This window comes from Arachis ipaensis, chromosome B2 (genome assembly GCF_059453495.1).
Source record: "Arachis ipaensis isolate K30076 ecotype BB chromosome B2, ASM5945349v1, whole genome shotgun sequence".
NCBI lineage: Eukaryota > Viridiplantae > Streptophyta > Magnoliopsida > Fabales > Fabaceae > Arachis > Arachis ipaensis.
In genome coordinates this window covers 21333869-21356245 of record NC_142437.1, presented here as the reverse complement: position 1 = coordinate 21356245, position 22377 = coordinate 21333869, and the positions used below count along the sequence as shown (strand labels likewise).

Sequence of the window (22377 nt, the reverse complement as noted above, 5' to 3'; positions counted from 1 at the left end):
CCAACCTAACTACCAATTAGCTTGATAGTAGGCTAGTGTCAATGGCTATCAAATTGACCACTAAGGGTTCCCAAATCATAATCCATTAGACCCAATGACTCAAGCTTACCCAATTTCCTTAGCCTAGGCCAAGAGTAAAAAGGACTACTCCATAATCAAAGGAAACATTTCATCAAACACATGGTAAGCATTAATAAAAGATCTATTTAAATTGCAATTAAATTGGAACTAACAAGTACCCACTAACAATTATCAACATACAATCATTTAAACAACACAATTCATCATGGAAATCATCAATGCAGCAATAACAAATCAAGATCTACAAGATTCATGAAATGGGTATAAAATGACAAACAACAAGGAAACATAAAACTAACACAAGATCTAAACAAAATTATACTAGAGAATTCAAATTGAACAATTAAAACTAGTAATTAACAAGATCCAATTCAAAATTCAACAAGGGAAGATCAAATTAAAGCTAGATCTAGAGAGGAACAAGGATTTCTCTCTCTAGAAGAACAAAAAACCAAAACTAGCTAAAAATTATATCTATGTGTAAAATGATTGATCCCCCTTTATCCTAGCATCCTTGGGTCTTTTCCATGCAGAAACAGCTTGAATTTGGGCCTGATGAGCCTCAGAAATCGCCAGGAACGATTTCCTTTAATGAGGTCATGTGCAGCCTTCTGCGCGTGCGCGCCATGCGTGCGTGTCCGCCGATTGCTTTTGTGATCCACTCGTGCACGCCATGTGCGCGTGCGCGTCGATGGGATTTCTCTGATCCGCGCAGATGCGTCCAGCCTTGCGCGCCACTTTCAGCTATCCTCATGCACGCATGCGCATGAAGTGCGCGTGCGCGCCCATTCTGAAGTTCCCAAAATTCAAATCTTCATGTTCCTTCCTCTTGTGCATGCTTTCTTTCTCTCTTCTAGGCCATTCTTGTCCTAAAATTCCTGAAATCACTCAACAAATACATCACGGTATCGAATGGCAATAAAAGAGGATCAAAATATAGCAATTCTAAGGCAAAATAAGCATGTTTTTCATCATGAAGCAAAAAAAGGAAGAGAACACAAAACCATGCAATTCTAGTGAATAAGTGTGAGAAATATTGACAAAACTTCCCAAATTCTACACAATATAAACCAAAAAATTGGGGTTTATCAATGCACCTCAACATTTTCTTCTTACTTTTTCAAACTTTACATAATCTTCTTCAACTTGAGTTTGTATTAAGGTAAGGTCACATCTATGCTTTCGTCGTTCATTTACAAATGTGTTGTTGCATATTTTCTCTTTCGGAATGTAAAATAAATTTCTTTAGTTCTGATTCTTATGGGCAATGCATTCGAAAGAGTTTCATCCATACTTGAATCTTGTGAGTTTGTCTTTGGCCTTGGATTTTCTTTTTTATAAACCTCATATTCCTTGACTCAGCTTGAATTCGTTTCAGACTGTTGTATTGTTTTCTAATCCTTAAGGTGGTCTCTTAAACTCTTGTGGACGCCATCCTTGTCACTTGTCCTTTATCTCTAGTCTTGTATCTTTCTGAATAAACTCAAAGGTTGCCTTAGAGTAACATATGACCTTTAAGCATAGCAAGCGAAACATTAGCCTCTTTAGAATGCTGTCCGTGAACGTAAAAGGGTGGATCGGTAAGTGTGTAACGTTATGAGGAGTGTGGTAGTTTTGTTCCTTGTGAAAGTTTGCGGGTATTAGGATTGTGACCGGTTATAGGGTTGTAAAGTAGTGGATAGAGTTGGAAAGTTGAAACTCTGAAGTGGGTACGATATCTGTGAGTCAACGTTATATTTGTTGCCTTAATACCAGCCTGCCTTGTGACCTTTGGCCACTTTAACTACCGTCTTACTTTTGCGAATGCCTATCTTAATACCAACCTACCTTGTAAACTTGCATTTCTTTTTCTGTTTCTCTAATTCTCGGTAAAATCTTGAAACCATATGACCTTATGCATCGAACCTTCTTGTATCTTCTGCCTTACACTATACCCTACCTTTATATTTAAGTCTCATGATTATGTGGTATTTGAACAATTATATGTATATCTATATATGCTAAGGTTTCTTACATTTCTAAAAAGCATTCAAAAGTAGAATACTAAGAGCCCATTTGGGAAGTAGCAGAAGCTACTTTTTCTGACTTTTGAATTATGAAAAGTCACAGTACGCGTGTTTGGCACTATTTTAAAAAGAACTTTTAACTTTTCGAAAAGTTAATTCATAGCTTTTTGAAGAAGTAGAAATATATGACTTCTCCTCCTCGATAAGTTATTCTATCATTTCCGTAAAAAAATGACCTCAAAACAAAAAAATCTACTTTCATTCTTGGCTCTGTAAAAAAATACTGGAAATACTGGCCCCCCACCACCATTTTCACCCAAGGTTCCATCTGCTAGAAGCATTGGCCTTCCACCATCATTTTCAAGTAATGATTTATCTGCTGAAAATATTGACCCTCCACCACCATTTTAAAACAATGTTCCATCTGAACCACCTATTGCATATATTCCTTCCAGTTTTTTTTATCATTTTACCACTCTATTTTTATTATTAAAATTATATTTAACATTGTGTGTGGTATAAAATCTCAGTTTTAATTTTATTTTTTTTCCATGTGATTTTATTTTTATATAGTTGCTATTATTTTTATAGTTAGTTATAGCAAGTTCTTGACCCCAATAAAAGAGGAGGGAATTCTAATAGAAGTAAAAAAAAATAAAAAAATAGCAATAAAATATACATTGACACACATTTTACATTTGTTTTTTATTTTTATCTACCATATCATACACAATAAAACAACAAACACTAACTACATAATAATTTTTTTGGCATTACCATCAACATTATTGTGAATTAAAATTTTATTACTATTTACCACATACAAGAATACCGATGTGGGTGAAGATGAAGTAGAAGAACCAGTTTCTACCTAAAAAATAGAACTAATAACAGAGCAAATAAAGAATTAATTGTCTAAACAATTGTATTCTTAGTGATTAGGTTGTAGAAAATCAACATTCAATATTGAAAAGTATTTGTTATCATCGTTGTTTTAATATCCTTTTTTGTGAAAAAATTGTATTTTTTGAGTTATTTATCCAAACGCTACAACTTTAAAATAAGTACTTCTATAACTAAAAATCCAAACACAAAATAACTTATTTATAAGCTGCTATTAATAAAAGTCCTTATAAAAAGAGCTTATTTAAGTTGTTTACCCAAACTGGGCCTAAGACCAGGTACTATCTTATGTATTACTTGAATTTTCGAGAGCAAAAGTTTTTATAAGCAGGGTAGAATATAAGACCCCGGATTTTGAAAAGTTATTGATAAATTATTTATGATTTATTATACTTAATTAAGATTATAATTTTTTAGGGATTTTCGTATACAAGTGGAGTAACACTACAAGAAACACCGTTAAAATCGACGGCCAAATCGACGACTTTGCCGTCGATAATATTAAAAATCGACGATAAAATTGATGATGTTAGTCGTCGCTTTAAAACGTGTCGATTTTTCAAAAACCTAATAAAATCGACAGCTACAGTGTCGATAATATAGGTTTAAGATTTTTACATATTTAATAAAAGCGACACCTTTGTCGTCGATAATATTATCTAAAATCGACGACACTTGTGTCGATATTTTTATTTATTAAAATTGATAAATTAGTTGTCAATTTAATTATTAAATTACCGACATATTTTCCATTTTCTTTTGTCTATTTTACATTAAAAATCGACAACATTGCCGTCGATTTTTGTCTATGTTAAATTTAAAAAGCGACAGCATTGCCGTCGATTTTATTGTAACCAAAGATGCAAATGATAAGAGCGGGGTCATATAGAACCACAAATTGGAATCTAAATTCATTAATTTCATATTGTAACAAATTAATAAACATACACTAATTATGCCACTACTATAATGTTTATAGAAATAAAAAAGTTTTATAAGATGAAAATGAACTACTCACAAGATATGCTTTTACAAATAATTCAGAATAATCCCTTGTCTTTATGAATTGCTTCAAGATCTCATTGCGCTCCATATCCAGATTGTTATCAAGCATATCAATATAGCTGCATTTTTAATGGAAAAATGAGACAACTCAATTAAACACATGAAGAGCACACTAAATAGGAAACCCAATAACAATAAGAATCCATACATGTGGCTGAAAGAAACCATCAGAGTCCTCATCGAGTTCACTCATATCTATTCTTGCCTGTGTAAGTGAAATCTGAATGGCCATAACGATTAGGTAGCAATCATTAGATATCAGATAGATTCAAGGTACAAGCTATGGTACAATAACACTGTTGACCAATAACTGAGAATCTGAAGTGAATAGGCCTCTTCTCTTAATAACTTGGTTATATAACTGTGGTACAATGGTTTTTATATTTTCTTTCATATAGACAAATTCTATCGGTTTCAATTGTACCTTGAGAACTATTAATAAGGTTAATTATTTGGAGCATCTTGTATGAGAATTTGATTTAAGGCAAAAAAGCAACTTGAGCATTGTGCAATTTTTATCCCATCACTTCACATGTTTCTTATCAGCTATTTTATTCAAATGGGAACTTCTTGAATAGCAATTATTTTGAATGAAACACCCTTTTTTTTTAGTACAATGAATTGGGTTAAAAATTGGTCAATCAAGACATGCTCTTGTGATTCCACTCAAATTTGTCAAAATTCACTGCACGTACACACATAACACATTCGATGATTTAAATAAGTATAATATATAGCATATAAAATATTACATTATACATCTATGTATTATTAATAAGCTACTTATTAATAAGCTACTTATTAATGTAAATACCAGATAGGATGACTAAGTTATTGAGATCAAGTCCATCATTGTTAAACTTAGTTTGCAGGGTGGTGAAGTTATCAAATAGAGCAGGAATATTTTTTGTTGCTTCTAACAAATTAGAAACTAAACCATCCCTTCTACCTATTGGAACTTTCCAGAGGAGTCCACCCTGAAGAAAATTTCATGTTAATTATATAATATTAGTGTTGATGAATGATTATTATGTTGATGTACTCACAATGGCAACAATAGAGTCTCTGGCAGCCAAAGTAAGATATTAGCACAAGAAACAACACCAGCGCATGCAGCTTCTACAAGGCTCTTTATTCCCTCAATGAAGTCAAACCCTCTCACTGTCAAGTTTGGCGGAGCATTCTTCTCAGCTTGCTTGTTTCTGTTGTTCAGAAGCACTGATCCATCACACCCTTGAAAATTAAAACTTGGGTTATTTTGAAACACAACAAGATAATTAGTAATTATTTAAGTAATAACTAAATAATTACCCTAATAAAACAATCATGAAAATGTATTCTAATTAATGCAGCTGCAAGTGAAGGAGCATTATAGATGTGCTCATTCACAAAATCAGAAATAATCTTCTCAACTTTTGGGCAACTTTTAGCATGGAAACCCAAGCTAGTAGCATCATCTATTACACAATTTTCTCTTAAGCAAACCCACATTGCATCCAAATCATCAGCAATCAGTGTTCAATATTCAAGAAAAATGTCACCAACTAAGAAAAGTATCACAAGTTTAAGCAGATATAACCAATGAATAAGTTAGCCAGAAAATGATACCTTCAGAAACATGTACTTTGCCAATTGCTGTACTGTATGACTGACTGATCCTTCTTCAGGTTTCTGCATGAAGGCACATAAATTTTCAAGAACGTAGTTAATCATAGTTACCATATACAAAGATACATGAAAAAGAATAGTTACCATAGAATTAACATAATACATTTTATACACAAGAAAGTAGTTAATCAAACAGTGTATTCACTACTTATATTATCTTTCTAAAAAATTCAATTGATATATAACTAATGTTGGTTAAATAAATACCTTTAAACTTTTGAACCAGATCAACACCATCAACAACCCGAATTCGTGAATCAGCAGATGTGATAAGTACCTCTGATGAACTTCCTGGGGCAAACTGTTCATGAGCTTCAATTAGAAAGATTAGCATAATTGAATAAGCATTGTAACAAAGTAAAAGCATATCAAACTAATCAGGCACCCTTCTTTGGCCTTTTGGTTTTATTTTTCCTTTGTTCAACATTTTTTACAAGAAAAAAGGAGCATATTTCATATAAGAGCACAGTAGTAAATGATTCTTTTACTTGGAAACATGTAATTTTTTTGAGATGTGATTTCTTCTTGTTGTTCTGCAGATTGATATGACTTTTTTGTTGCAACTTATTTTCTGAACAAAAGGTAAAAATATAACAATCAGTGCCCCCCGCAATCACCAGAAAATAGTGCATGGACAGGCACAGTTTATAAAAATTATTAGAAAATAAAGTCTCAGCGATGGTACCTGATGCGTTATATAAGTGGCAACTGCCCTTGTAAGAACCAACCAGTGCACTCTACAGGAACCAGCAAATTTGATTGAGACTCAACTAAAAAAGTTGAATTTCCAAATGTTGTGAATGGATGCATATTAATCTTTAGACCAACCTGACCATCTGGTGTATAACAAGCAACAGTAACCATCTCATGCATATCAGTCCAATCAACAACCTGCCTATCAGGAATGCTCCATATGCGAACCTTAGCATCCAAGGATCCGCTAATGAAGTAACTATCATTAACAGGATTAAACTGGATGCAAGTTACTGTGACAGACAGAAAATAGATTGAAGCAGAAGGTATGATTGGCAAAAGAAAACAAAAAGTTGACGGAGGAAAAATATTGCTTTCACTGATAAACTTAACCATCCTATTACACATTAGAGGACTTGTGTACAATTAATCCTATATGCAGCAAAGACAGATACTCTGACAAAATTGTACCTGTCTGGCACAATTATGGGGCAAATTGGGTTTGATTTGGTAGGGATATGATGCACTGGGAACTAATTCAAATTTTATTGTGAAGAGGGAGAAGACTACTATGATATAGACACATAAATTTTATACTAGAACGAAGTATGAAAAAGTAACGATTTCACATGCCTTCTTGTAGAAACTTGGAATTGTACCAGCTTCCACGCTTTTCTTCTGCTTTTCTTTGAAAATGTCGTGGAAAATCCTCTTCATTTCAAGCTCTGAAAAAGAGCAAGTTAGGGTTACAGATTAAGTGAAACCATAGTTCCAAATTCTAATACAATTTGAATTAATTGCTGAATTGAACAAAGAGATTGAGATAACAGAATGAAATTCTTCATATAGCAGGTAAAACCAAAGCAGCTACAGGGAAGAATAAAAAAATGAGATATGGAGCAAGCAGAGACTTTACAAAAATCACAGAAACTTAAAAAAAAGAAGGAAATCAACCATTCGCAGAGCAGAGAAGAAGAACTACATTCAAAAATCATAAATTCAAAATCACAATTCACAAAACAAGGAAACAGCATAGAAAAGTAAAGAGAAAAGGAACTATGAAATCATTTGTTGCAAATTAAAGTAGCACTCGTAATAGTTCATTGACAAATTTCTGGAGATTCATACGAAGAAGGAGGTGTTACGACGTGTTTTCGATCTGAAACAAGGGGCGAAGGGGCGGCGGCGCGTGTGTGACGGGTGCGAGAGCAGCAGAGCAACAACACGGTGGCAGCAGAGCGAAAAGGCACGGCGGCATCAGAGAAGGAGGGTTGGTGAAATGGAGAAGGCGCCAATTGGGGTTAACTTTTGAGATAAACTGAGGTGAACTGGAGAGAAACGAGGGACGCAGGAACTAAACGCGGGCAAAAATTTTTTGTTGATAAAAATCGACGGAATTTACCGTCGATTTTATTTGGAAAAAAATCAACACTTTAGCCGTGTATTTTATATAATAAATCTAAACCATCCTTCTCATTTTAAAAAAGATCTTCATCGTTTAAATTTATTGACGGCCAAAGCCGTCGATATAATAAATATTAAAATTGACGACAATCCTGTCGATTTTAAAGGAAAAAAAATATCCCAACCCAATCTCTGTCGGCAATGCAACACTGGCAGAGGAACGTTCTAAGTTTCTAAAATAATAGACGACTCGGTCGTCGATTTTAATATTTTATTTTTAATTTTTATTTTCTTATCTTATCGACGACAAACTGTCGAAAATTATCGACGAAGATTTTTCCGTCGATTTTTAGCGTCGATAATTGCCCTTTTTCTTGTAGTGTAATTCTTATTTATAATTTAGAGTTCTTGTAATTGAAAAACAATAAATATTTTTATGTTTTAATTTTTAATATCTAGATTTTTTAACCTTATTTTATAAATAAGAGAGATTTAATTTACTTATCTCTAATTTTTATTAAATTAGCATTTGAACGAAAATAATTTACAAATTGTAATTGGAAGGTATTTTAAAGATAGAAATTTTATATTTAAATTGGTTTTTGATTATTACTTTATCTCTTTAATTATTTTATGAAATTACACTACTAACCCTATTTTTAATAAAAATACCTAAACTACCCCACAGTACCCCAAACCTTAACACTACACTCATCTCTCTCACCCAATCCCCCACCCATGGCTCACACACTCAGCACACACCTCACTCACTCTTCCTCACCAACACACAGACATGGTTTTGTGAGTGGAAACTAGAAAAAAGAGAAGAAAGAAAGGGAAGAGAGAAGAGGGAGATCCAAAAGGGGGGAAGAGGAAGCACGGCGCCGCGGGCATCACTGCTGTCGCGCCGCCGTGTTGCACTGAGGAGGGTGAGCGCACGAAGAATAGAGAAGAGAGAAAGGGTTGCGCTGCTGCCGCCGACAAAGCCTCAAGGAGAGAGAGTCGCGTCTGCCATCCTCTACGCGGGCTCGTGCTGCCGCGGTCGCCCCTCGCCGTGAAGCCCGTCGCCGCCGCTGCTGTACCCGCACCGTCGTTGTTCCCGTCGTGAAGTCATCGCCATCACTTATGGCAGAGGCAGAGAGAGAGCTCGGGAGCAGACGAGAGAGAGAGAGATCTGAGGCTGAGCTGGGGTCCAAACACCGCGCCCAACCGCTGTTCGCGTCGCCTTCGTCGGAACCGCCGCCATCACTGCCAGCTTCTATCTCCGTCGTGGTTTATTATGGATGAGAGGGGACGAAGCTGCCTCTACCGCCGGAGAATGCTCTGTCGGTAAGGGTTTTAAGTTGGTTTTCCTTTCTGTTAAGTTTTTGGGAACTTCATTGTCGATGCATGTTGTTCAAGTCGCCGCTGCCGCTTGAGGTGGCTGCCGGGGCTGCCGCCGAATGGGTTCGGAGGCCACCGCCGTTTCAGTTCAGCCATTCTTCCTCTGTCTTGGTAAGCGTTTTTGGTTTGAAAAGCCTTTTTGTCGCTGTTCTGTTAATTTATGATGAGGTGTTGCAGGCGTTGTCTGTTGTAGGGTTGTGTATCGATGCTTGTATGTCGTGCTCGAAGTTTGCGGCTGCTTTAATTTGTTAGTTCAGTAAGTATTTCTATTTCGAGAGCCCCTGCGTTAATGCTCTATTCCGTGTAATAAAGTATTCGTGAATGTTAATGGTTTTAGGAGTTAGAAACCGAGTTTGCATGTGGCGTTGAGACTGTTTCTGCTTCTGTGAAAGCAAGCGGAGCTGACGTTTTGGTTGCCGTCGATTCGGGTCAAGACGAAAGGATTTTTGTGAGGCGCTTGGGTTATGGTTTTGCTTGTCGAGGTAGGGGCCTTTTTCAGAAAACTACACTTTATGAATTGGAATTATTATATATGGATATTGATGTGAGAAAATGTATCTTTGAGTGATTGTATAAGTCTATGTAATTGTTGGTTGTCTTGGATGAATATGAATGCTTAGTTGGCTAGGTTATTGTTCAGTTTTGTGAAATGGACTGTTCTTGAAATGCTTCTTTAAAGTTATTTTGTAAAACCTTTGAAATCGAGTATACCCTGTTGGAAATTGATTTGAGTTTGAATTGGTGCTCTTGAAATATGATAATGATGCACTTTTGGAAACAACTTGATTTTGAACTGATTTGATTTTGAACCCGATAAAGAGGGTTGCGGAATGGTTTGGTTGGAACCCAGAAAGGGTGGCAGAGTCCACGTTTTAGGGGAGGTGCTTGATAAGCCATTATTTTATGATTCATATTGTGTTTAATTGTGTGGTTTTATCAAATCTTTGCCCACTTATTCATATGATATGCATGTATTTACAATTCCTTCCCAAAATCACTCTATGATTGAAAACTTGCTTCCTAGAGACTTTTAATTATGTATTTTAATTCTCCTTTATCCCATTCGATGCCATGATTTGTGTGTTAAGTGTTTCAGACTTCATAGGGCATGAATGACTTGGAAATTGGAGAGGAGGCTTGCAAAAATAGAAGGAACACAAGAAACTAAGGAGAAGACCAGCGAGCAATGACGCGAGCGCATGGCCCACGCGAACGCGTGAAGTGAAGAATTTGCAACGACGCGAACGCGTGCCTGACGTAAATGCGTGGATTGGAGTCTGCACGAATGACGCGGATGCATGCCTAATGCGAACGCATGGCAAGGAAAAACGCTGAATGACACAAACGTGTGGACGACGCGTACGTGTGACCTGCGCAATCTGCAAAAATAACAGAATACACTGGGGGTGATTTCGGGCCATTTTTTGACCCAGTTTTTGGCCCACAAATGCAGATTAAACCTATGGAACATGTAGAAACTCAACGCGCATCCACACACATTCAGATTCATCACATTAGGATTACACTTAGTCTCAGATCTGAGTTTTTAGAGTTACATTATATTTATAGTTTATGCTTTTTCTTGGATTTATGGATGTTGAAGGTCATTACCTCCGTTGAAGACATTACTTTAGTTTGTTTCCTTACTCCCTTAATTTTAATTAGTTACTCATTGATTCTGTTCAGATGATTACGTTACATTTTGAATTTATTAATATATGAAGTTATTTTTATTTTAATTCTGATCCTCTATTTTATTTTAATCAATTATGTCTTCTCATATTTTTATGATTATTAATCTCATGTCAGTGCTGCCGAAATTTCTGTGAAAATTCAAAATTCTATTCGAAATGTTATTTGGAGAGTCATGAGCCTAAGACTTGTACCATTTTACTTGAACTATTTACAAAGGTGATGAATTGTGTTTCGAAATGAATTACTGAAAAGAGAACTATGATTCAGCTTTGTTTCTTAAGAAAAGTATTTTTACCTTTGGATGCAAGACATTTAGAAGAAGCTTGTGTCTTAAGCTGTCTTAAAGGTGAAAAGGTTTATGTCTTTAAAATTAACTTGAGGAGTTCAATTGGAGGAGTTTCAGTGGTTTTGAAAGAACTTGAATCTTGATTGATAAACCTTATTTTTACGACGTTTTGGGAAAAGTTTAAAGTATCCTTTAAAGTTCTGGTTTAGAAAAACTAAAATAATTTTCGAGCTGTTGGAAACGTTTCAGATTTTTAACATGGGGTTGAAATTGGTTTTAGTTTAAGTAAAAGAAAGGATTTTGAAAATATGGTTAGAGTAACTGATTACATGACTTGGTTTGGCTTAAATTCTATTCTTATTTTTATTTATTCAAATCAAGAAAATTAAGGTTTTACAGATTTTAAACGAGTTTGAAATAAATGAGTTATGTTATTCTCCCCTAAAGACTTGAGACTCTGGTGAGGAACTTTTGTTACCAAATCCTGTTTTAGAATGAATGATTTTGAATCTCGCGGAAATGGCTTTTGATTTGGTTTGGTTTCTGAAATGTTTAGAAAGATGTTGTAGAGAGTGGCCTTATTTTAAAAAAAAAGAGAAATTTACGTTTGAGGAGAAGTGACTAGCCACCATGTGCTCAGTAACCATGTTTTAAAAAGGGAAATTTACGTTTGAGAAAAAGTGGCTTATGAGCCTGAAATGATTTTTGGAATGGGAATTTTAAAGCCAAGGCTGGAAAGAATTGATTTTTTGATTTTAAAGTAAAGTAAATTGTGAAAAAGTGATTTATGGCTTGAATGATGATTTTATGAGTTTGGTGATGTTGGATGGTGGAAGTGCTATTATGTTATGAGCCGGAATGGCTGTGTATGATAATAAATTATGGCTGATTGTGGAATATGTTATGAGCCGGATGGCTGAGTATGAATATGGATGGTTATTTAGTTGATAAAGTGATTGTTGCACTTTCAATTATCTGAGATACGTGTTTCCTTGGGTAAAAGCAGTGGCTAGCCACCACGTGCTCCAGGTTGAGACTCGATACTCTGCTGACCCTATGTCATAAGTGTGGCCGGACACTGTGAAAGTTCCAGATGAGCTCGCCCCTGTGGATAAACACCAGTGTGGGTGTTGTGTATATATATATATATTGATAATTATGATTGTGAATAACTCGAGCTGGGGATGCGCGACAGAGGGACAGTCCAATGGTTAGCTACCAGGACTTGTCGGGTTGGCTTTATAACCGACAGATGAGACTCATCAGCCACTAGGATAGGCATTCATCATATGTGTAACACCCTACCATACAGAGTCTTATGCTTAAGTCATAATTCAGAGATGGCAAGGTATTACGACCTCTAAAACAAAAATTTAGTACGTATAGTAGTATGAATAATTGATTATAACTAGGAGCCTTTGTAGAAAAAGGGGGTAAACAAAAACCGTAACTCGAACGCGCAACACTCCGATCGATAACGTAACGAGCAAAGGATAAGCTAACGCAAGATCATATGTATACAAAGGAGTGTCAAGAACAGGAATATCAAGACTCAAAATCCGGCTGCAAAGATAACCGGCCTGAGCATAGCAATATATACATATGATAAAATAAAGGGAACCCCAAAGGAAACCCAAAGGGACACAAATACAGAAACCTATTCTCCAAAATCTCCTATAAGAGGAGTCATCACAGTTTGTATTATTTAATGGAGATAAAAGTATCTAAACAAGATATATAAACCAAAACCGAGCCCCGAGAACAAAGATCTTCGCTAATCCGGAAGTCTCCAGCATGCCTCAGCGAGAAACCTCACGTCCTGCATCTGAAAACCACAAAATCCGCATGGGTGAGAACCAGAGGTCCCCAGCATGGTAGCAGCTTCCACATATATAATACATAATAATAGAGGAGAGCCGAAGGCAATCCTAGAACTTCCTCCAGATAATATCAAAGCTTATAAACAAGCTAAACCGTAAGTGGCAACTGACTAAAGATTCTTCAGTCTAACTAATACTTCCCTTTCCAATTCCTTCAGACCTCCCAACCACCAGCAGGAGTATAATATAGCAAACACAGTTATATCAGACAAGAGATTTACAAATAGAAACAGATAAGGCATTTAGGCAATTAGCAAGTAATATGCAGTCAAATAGGCAATCTCAAACAATTCATGTAGTATGCTTATGATGCATGCCTGTCCCTAGTGGCTGATGATATCATCTGTCGGTTATAGGGCCAACCCGACAAGTCCTGGTAGCTAACCATTGGACTGTCCCTCTGTCGTGCATCCCCAACTCGAGTTATACTCATCATAAACTTGATCATAATCATGATCCATATCCATCACCCTCACTGGTGAATATTTATCCATCACCATCACTGGTGAATATTTATGGGGACGAGCTCATCCGGGCCTTTCACAGTGCCCGGCCACACTTACGATATAGGGTCAAAAGAGCTTCGAGTCTCAACCTGGAGCACGTGGTGGCTAGCCACTGCTTCCTCCCAGGGAAACCCTCATCTCCGATGGTGGAAGTGCAAACATTCACAATTCATTCAACAGCATATATGCATTTATACTTAGCCATAATCATGGCTCCGCCGTAACACGGCAATAGTCTAGCCATCCGACTCACGGTTAAATCCATAACCAGCCAATTCATTAATAATTACGGCCCTTCGGCCCATGGCACAACAAGCACTTCCACCGCCATCCTCCGCATCTCACATAATCATCTTTGATCCTCAATGATCATTCATTTTTCCCCTTGCTTCACTCGCAAATTACCACATTCACTAGCCCTTTTTCTCATGCTAGGCATATCATAATGATTCAAGACATAAGTGGTGAGATCGGAGGCTTAGAAGTATGAAATTTAGTTTTTAAAACTCAAAAATCAACTTTGGGATGAAAACAGGGCCACGCGTACGCGCACTCCACGTGCACGCGCGGATGGCCAAAAACTCATCGACGCGCAAGCGTCATACGCGCGAATGTGCGGGTTGAAAAATTAGCCAAACGGCGCACACGCGTCAGCCACGCGTACGCGTGGGTACTCTTACGTCCCAGGCACAAAACTGGCACAACTTTGGCACAACTCTCGGGAAAATGGCTGGGCATATGGCGCAGCGCATCGACGCGCCCGCGCACACCACGCGCACGCATGGATGGTGCTTCTTGGAAGAATGGTACGCACGCGCCAAGTGCGCCTACGCACGGAGGGTTATTCTGCTAAAATTTTTCTAAGTTAAAAGCTGCAGAATTCACAGGTTCAACCCCCAATCTTCTGACGGTCATAACTCTCTCATTTTAAATCATTTTTCACCCGTTCTTCGAACGGCATAGACATCCCGAATCCAATTTCATTTCTAAATAGATTTGGCACAAATCAGAGATCCATAGTCCAAGTTATGTCCCGTCAAAGTATGCCCAAAAACCATGTTTTCATACAAAACCACAAAGTGCCATTTTCAAAACAAGCCACTTTCAACTCTTTTCAAAATCAATCAAAACATGCCAATTTCAACCCTTTTCTTTGAAATCATTCAAAATGTACCAAAATCAACAACAAGCCATCCTCAACTCACACATTGACACTACCAAAATTTCCAAAACCACATCCAACCATTTTAACACTTCTCAATCAAATGGCTAAAGGACAAACACAATATCATATCATACATTCTTCCTCATCCCAATTTCCAATAATACCATTTCCAATCAACCATCATTATACATAATCATTATCATACTCACCATCAACATGGTACCACCCACCAATTCAACCTCAATCATCCATCAAGCATATATCACAACATGCATTTCTCATATATCACACAATCAAGGCATCAATATTCATAATCACATATATGATCATATCATATATCTCAACCATTCAACAACATCAACAATTCAATGCCTATCTTAGGGCCTCTAGCCTAAGTATTTCCTACCACATTACATATTAGATACGGGAAACCGAAACCATACCTTAGCCGATTTCCCAAGCTCAACCAGAGCACTTCCAAACCACTTGTCCACAAGCTCTCAAGGTATCAACACCTCTAAGAACAGATTTTATCACACAAAACCCTCTTCCAAGCTTTCCAAAATCACCAATGAAGCTCCAATATTCATATATACACAACCTAAGCCACAATCATCATACCCATACACAACATCTCAATGCCCAAACCTCATAGAACAACAAATTACACTAGGGTTGAGAATCTTACCACACCCAAGGTCCAAGGAGACAAGATTAACCTTCTCCTTCAAGAGAGTTGGGTCCTATAACATCAAAGAACCCAAAATCTCAACATTTTTGCTCATGAAACTCGAAATCAAGGGCTGGAATTTCGAACAGTAAAACGTGGCTTACCTCAAGATTAATTGTATGGGTTTTGTAGAGCTCTCCGCGGTGAACGTGTGGCCACAAACGGGGTGGCAATCGGAGCTCTAGATCAAAAGTTATGGTGGTTTGAAGATCAACCAAGGGAGAGAACTTGAGAGAGTGTTCTTCCCCCCTCCATATTAGTTTTCAGCGTGTTTGAGTGTGTTGTGAGGAGAGAGAGTGCTGAAAACTAGGGTTTTGGTTTAGTTATGTTGGGCCAAGGGCCCACTTTGGGTCCGGTTGGTCCGGTTTGGCCCGTTCGGTCCAATCTTGGTCCGATTTCTATAAAATTGGTACCGAAATTCTCGTCTCAATCTCCTCTATCACATTTAGCCATAAAAATAACATTTTTGGCTTTCTAGAATAAATTCTCATTTTATGGGTTAGTTAGTCGTTAATTGACCGGGTCTTACATTCTCCCCACCTAATTGGGAATTTTGCCTACAAAATTCAAATTCAATTACCTGAGAATAAGTGCGGATAATCCGTTCGCATCTCCGACTTAAGTTCCCAAGTGTGTTCCTCAACACCGCCTCGACTCCAAGCCACTTTGACCAATAAAACCTCTTTTCCACGCAACCGTTTGATACTAGTATCATCAATTCTGACTGGAGCCACTAGAAGCGTCAAATCTTCCCTTAACTGAACCGATTCGGGTTCTAACACATGGCTAGCATCAGGGGTGTACTTCCGAAGTTGCGACACGTGAAACACATCGTGCAGGTTCGAAAGATGAAGCGGTAGAGCCACCCGATACGCCACCGGCCCAATCCTCTCTAGGATCTGAAATGGACCAATGTATCGAGGATTCAACTTCTTTGCTTTAATCGCTCTACCTACTCCTGTGGTTGGAGTAACCTTATGGAAAACATGATCTCCTGCCTCAAATTCCAAGGGCTTCCGCCTCTGATCGGTGTAACTCTTCTGACGACTCTGCGCCATAAGCATCCTATCTCGAATTTTCTTGACTTGTTCAGTGGTCTCAGCTATCATTTCCGGCCCCAACAAGCCTTTCTCTCCAGCTTCATACCAACATAGCGGAGATTGACATTTCCTCCCATACAATGCCTCATACGGAGCCATTCCGATGCTCGCATGGTAACTATTATTGTATGCAAACTCTACTAACGGCATATACTGATCCCAACTCGCCGGTTGGTCCAAAACACAAGCTCTCAACATATCCTCTTGTGTTTGGATCGTCCTCTCGGATTGACCATCTGTTTGAGGATGGTAAGCTGTACTCAAGCTTAATCGGGTTCCAAAAGCTTTCTGAAATCCACCCCAGAACCTCGAAGTGAAACGAGGATCTCTATCAGAGATTATAGTAGCAGGTACACCATGAAGTCTCACAATCTCCTTTATGTATAACCGAGCTAGCTCCTCAAGGGTGTAAGTCATCCGAACGGGTAAAAAGTGAGCTGAATTCGTCAGTCGGTCCACGATCACCCAGATAGCATCAAAACCAGTCCTAGTCCTTGCCAATCCCGACAGAAAGTCCATTGCAATACTTTCCCACTTCCATTGCGGAACCTCTAAAGGTTGCAACATCCCAGAAGGTCTTTGATGTTCAATCTTTACCTTTTGACAAGTTAAGCACTTTGAAACATATTCCGCCACATCATTCTTCATACCCGGCCACCAAAACATCGCCTTTAAATCATGGTACATCTTAGTACTTCCCGGGTGAATGGAGAATCCGCTTTTGTGTGCCTCCTTTAAGATATCTTGCCTCAAAGTGCCAACATCCGGCACAATGATCCTACCCTTGAATCTCCATAACCCGTCTTTTTCTTCCGACACTCTCCACTGTTTTCCTTGCTCGATAGCCGGTAACACCTTCCATAACGCTTCATCGTTTTCATGAGCCTTTAGGAGTTCGGACTTAAAATCACTTGAGATTTCTAATCGGCTCAAACACAAGGTTCCAGATACTTCTCGAGCACCAATTTTTAGACTCTCGAATCCCTTGAGCAACTTCTCCTCTTGAAGCATCATCCAAGACGCATATAATGACTTCCGACTTAACGCATCCGCCACTATATTCGCCTTTCCAGGATGGTAATTTAACTCAAAGTCATAGTCTTTCAACAATTCCATCCACCTCCTTTACCTCATATTAAGCTCTTTCTGATCAAAGAGGTATTTCAAGCTCTTGTGATCGGAGAAGACTTGGAACTTAACCCCATAGAGATAATGCCTCCACACCTTCAAGGCAAACACGACCGCAGCGAGTTCCAGATCGTGCGTAGGGTAACTAACTTCATGAGGTCTTAACTGTCGTGAGGCATACGCCACCACATTATGATGCTGCATCAGCACGCACCCTAGGCCCTTTAACGATGCATCACAGTACACCTCAAAAGGCTCGTTCGGCTCAGGTAACACTAACACAGGTGCAGTGGTCAACTTTTTCTTCAATGCCTGAAAGCTCTCCTCGCACTCAGGAGTCCAAACAAACAGAGTGTCTTTGCGAGTTAACTTTGTCAACGGCAAAGCTAATTGCGAAAAGCCTTTGATGAACCTTCGGTAATAGCCAGCTAAACCCAGAAAACTCCTTATCTCAGTTACTGTGGTTGGTTGCTTCCAATCCATCACAGCTTCTACCTTGGTTGGATCTACGGCTATTCCCTTCTTACTCACCACGTGACCCAAAAACTTCACCTCATCCTTCCAAAACTCACACTTAGACAGTTTCGCATAGAGTTTCTTCTCCTTTAAAATCTGCAACACGGTCCTCAAGTGTTCTGCATGCTCTTCTTCAGTCTTGGAGTAAATCAGTATGTCGTCAATGAAGACAACAACGAATTTATCCAGAAACAGACGGAATACTCTATTCATGTAATCCATGAATACTGCAGGAGCGTTCGTCAACCCAAAGGACAATACAGTATACTCGTAATGACCATAACGAGTCCTGAAAGCGGTCTTAGGGATATCCTCACCCCTCACCCTTATCTGGTGATAACCGGATCGCAAATCGATCTTAGAGAAAACCCCAGCTCCTTGTAACTGGTCCATGAGATCATCAATTCTCGGCAATGGGTATTTATTCTTTATGGTGACCTTGTTCAACTGCCTGTAATCCACACAGAGCCGCATACTTCCATCTTTCTTCTTTACCAGTAACACTGGAGCACCCCACGGGAAAACACTTGGTCGGATAAAGTTCTTACCCAACAATTCCTCTAACTGAGACTTTAGCTCGGCCATCTCTAACGGTGACATCCTATAAGGAGCACTTGAGATTGGTCCCGCCCCAGGCACCAATTCAATAGCAAACTCGACCTCTCGGTTAGGTGGAAATTCCTCAATATCATCGGGAAACACTTTCGGAAACTCACACACTACCGGAATCTGATCCAACCTTTGATCATCACCCGAAACACCCGCGGTTAACAACAGAATACCCTGACATTCGATTCCGGAACAGTTCACCATCATTGAATTCAAGTAATAATTATTCACCACGACCGGCCCTTCTGTATCTTCCGGCATAAAGTACACCGACTTGGTAGAACAATCAAGCAGGACATGATTTTCGGATAACCAGTCCAATCCCAAGATAAGATCAAGACCGATCATCGGTAAGCAGATTAAATTATGGACAAAATCACGCTGCTTGAACCTAAACGAAACTTTCGGGCATCCTAGCCTAGTTACCATGGCTTCATGGGTAGCGTTATACACTTTTAAGTCATAACCTAAGGTTACGATCTTCAATCCTAATTCATGGGCTTTCTCAAATGCAATAAATGAATGCGATGCTCCCGAATCAAATAAAGCATTTAAAGTTCGACCAGCCATTTCACAGTTACCTCGAATGAGTGTCTCAGATCCTTTTGCACCCACAGCTGAGGTGGTGAACACCCGACCAGTCTGTTATGCTTTCCCAGCACCTTGCTTCTACTTCTCTGGACAACTTGTGGCTTTATGCCCCACCTTTCCACAATTATAGCACAAACCCCATCTGGCCTTGCATGGTACTCCCGGATGGTGACTTCCACACCTAGTACAAGCTTGATCATTCTGAGGCTGCTTCCCAAACCTTTTCCATTGGGAGTAGTTGTTGTTGGGCCTCCTAAAAGAACCTCCCCTCTTGAAAGACGGACCTCTAGGTGCAAAGCTCTTCCCTCGGTTCTGTGGAAATGACCCTTTGTGACTTCCTTTCTCAGCGGCTACCCTCTTCACACACTTTTCAGCAACCCTACACTTGTTCACCAACTCGGAGAAAGTCCTAATCTCCATTGGCCCTACCGAACCGAAAATATCGCTCCGGAGTCCTCCTTCGTACTTAACACACTTCCATTCCTCATATTCCACTGGAGTCCCTTGACACATACGAGAGAATCTGAACAGCTCCTCAAACTTGTCAGTATACTCAGATACGGACATAGCACCCTGCTTCAGCTACAACAATTCAAGCTCCTTGGCCGTCCTAGCAGAAGTCGGAAAGTACTTCTTATAGAACTCCTCTTGGAAGACATCCCAGGTGATATAATCATCACCCTACTGCAGAAGGCGTCGGATACCCTGCCACCAATGCGACGCTTCACCAGTGAGCAAATAGGTAGCGAACTCCACACGCTGCCCTTCAGGTACCACCTGCACTTGCAGTGCTTGTTCCATGGCTTGAAACCACGTATCGGCTTTAGTCGGGCTAGTAGTTCCCTTGAACTTCGGTGGATTAACCTTCAAAAAGTTCGCCAGTGTCATCGGACCCTGAACTCCACCTCCGTCATTACCATGGTTGTTCATCTGTTGACCAAGAGCCTCAGCAGTGGCTTGCATAGCAGCAGCCATGTTCTCCAATGCAGTCATAAAGTTCACCGGGTCATTAGGGTTAGTCTCCGGCGCACGAGCATTCGTATGTTCTCTCCCACGGCCTCTACCGCGTCCACGAGGCGCCATCTGGTTCCTATACACACCAAACAATCGATATTAAGTTGATCAGTCTCAATATCGGAAGTTTAGTGCTTCAAAGTCCCAAATGCATGCTCATGAACGTTTATGCTAACTATATCAAGTAGATATACTAACAGCACATAACACACATACAGAGAATGCACAAAAGCATAGTTAGTCCATTCCTCAGGCTCTACAGGAACGAACTGCTCTGATACCATAATGTAACACCCTACCATACAGAGTCTTATGCTTAAGTCATAATTCAGAGATGGCAAGGTATTACGACCTCTAAAACAAAAATTTAGTACGTATAGTAGTATGAATAATTGATTATAACTAGGAGCCTTTGTAGAAAAAGGGGGTAAACAAAAACCCTAACTCGAACGCGCAACACTCCGATCGATAACGTAACGAGAAAAGGATAAGCTAACGCAAGATCATATGTATACAAAGGAGTGTCAAGAACAGGAATATCAAGACTCAAAATCCGGCCGCAAAGATAACCGGCCTGAGCATAGCAATATATACATATGATAAAATAAGGGGAACCCCAAAGGAAACCCAAAGGGACACAAATACAGAAACCTATTCTCCAAAATCTCCTATAAGAAAAGTCATCACAGTTTGTATTATTTAATGGAGATAAAAGTATCTAAACAAGATATATAAACCAAAACAGAGCCCCGAGAACAAAGATCTTCGCTAATCCGGAAGTCTCCAGCATGCCTCAGCGAGAAACCTCACGTCCTGCATCTGAAAACCACAAAATCCGCATGGGTGAGAACCAGAGGTCCCCAGCATGGTAGCAGCTTCCACATATATAATACATAATAATAGAGGAGAGCCGAAGGCAATCCTAGAACTTCCTCCAGATAATATCAAAGCTTATAAACAAGCTAAACCGTAAGTGGCAACTGACTAAAGATTCTTCAGTCTAACTAATACTTCCCTTTCCAATTCCTTCAGACCTCCCAACCACCAGCATGAGTATAATATAGCAAACACAATTATATCAGACAAGAGATTTACAAATAGGAACAGATAAGACATTTAGGCAATTAGCAAGTAATATGCAGTCAAATAGGCAATCTCAAACAATTCATGTAGTATGCTTATGATGCATGCCTGTCCCTAGTGGCTGATGATATCATCTGTCGGTTATAGGGCCAACCCGACAAGTCCTGGTAGCTAACCATTGGACTGTCCCTCTGTCGTGCATCCCCAACTCGAGTTATACTCATCATAAACTTGATCATAATCATGATCCATATCCATCACCCTCACTGGTGAATATTTATCCATCACCATCACTGGTGAATATTTATGGGGGCGAGCTCATCCGGGCCTTTCACAGTGCCCGGCCACACTTACGACATAGGGTCAAAAGAGCTTTGAGTCTCAACCTGGAGCACGTGGTGGCTAGCCACTGTTTCCTCCCAGGGAAACCCTCATCTCCGATGGTGGAAGTGCAAACATTCACAATTCATTCAACAGCATATATACATTTATACTTAGCCATAACCATGGCTCCGCCGTAACACGGAAATAGTCTAGCTATCCGGCTCACAGTTAAATCCATAACCAGCCAATTCATTAACAATTACGGCCCTTCGGCCCATGGCACAACAAGCACTTCCACCGCCATCCTCCGCATCTCACATAATCATCTTTGATCCTCAATGATCATTCATTTTTCCCCTTGCTTCACTCGCAAGTTACCACATTCACTAGCCCTTTTTCTCATGCTAGGCATATCATAATGATTCAAGACATAAGTGGTGAGATCGGAGGCTTAGAAGTATGAAATTTGGTTTTTAAAACTCAAAAATCAACTTTGGGATGAAAACAGGGCCACGCGTACGCGCACTCCACGCGCACGCGCGGATGG

The 22377-nt window shown here is 39.1% G+C and overlaps 1 protein-coding gene and 1 pseudogene across 5 annotated transcripts; both read right to left on the bottom strand.

Moving 5' to 3' along the window:
* Positions 1–3876: 3876 nt before the first annotated feature.
* LOC110268769 (putative WD repeat-containing protein C18H10.05) lies at positions 3877–7765 on the bottom strand. 5 transcript variants are annotated; one of them, XM_088505307.1, is made up of 8 exons: positions 7565–7765; positions 7050–7141; positions 6409–6460; positions 6212–6294; positions 5931–6024; positions 5616–5726; positions 4204–4373; positions 3877–4114 (listed from the first exon to the last, which is right to left on the bottom strand). In XM_088505307.1, the coding sequence occupies exons 2-6, from the start codon at positions 7131–7133 to the stop codon at positions 5719–5721; spliced, it is 321 nt and encodes a 106-aa protein (XP_088361433.1). In that variant the 5' UTR covers positions 7134–7141; positions 7565–7765; the 3' UTR covers positions 3877–4114; positions 4204–4373; positions 5616–5718. The 5 variants fall into 5 exon arrangements, with proteins under 5 accessions (XP_088361433.1, XP_088361435.1, XP_088361436.1 ...); XM_088505309.1 differs by having other exon boundaries at positions 7545–7744; XM_088505310.1 differs by having other exon boundaries at positions 4204–4335; positions 7565–7744.
* Positions 7766–12736: 4971 nt separating this feature from the next.
* On the bottom strand, positions 12737–20492 carry LOC148573230 (uncharacterized; annotated as a pseudogene).
* Between the last annotated feature and the right edge of the window lie 1885 nt (positions 20493–22377).

Coding starts and splice junctions, on each gene's coding strand:
- LOC110268769 (XM_088505306.1), bottom strand. CDS start 6,824: ATGTGTAATAGGATGGTTAAGTTTATCAGTGAAAGCAATATTTTTCCT. Junction 6,295..6,408: donor CCACTTATATAACGCATCAG/GTACCATCGCTG, acceptor CCTTTTGTTCAG/AAAATAAGTTGCAACAAAAA. Junction 6,025..6,211: donor AAAAAATTACATGTTTCCAA/GTAAAAGAATCA, acceptor GCTCATGAACAG/TTTGCCCCAGGAAGTTCATC.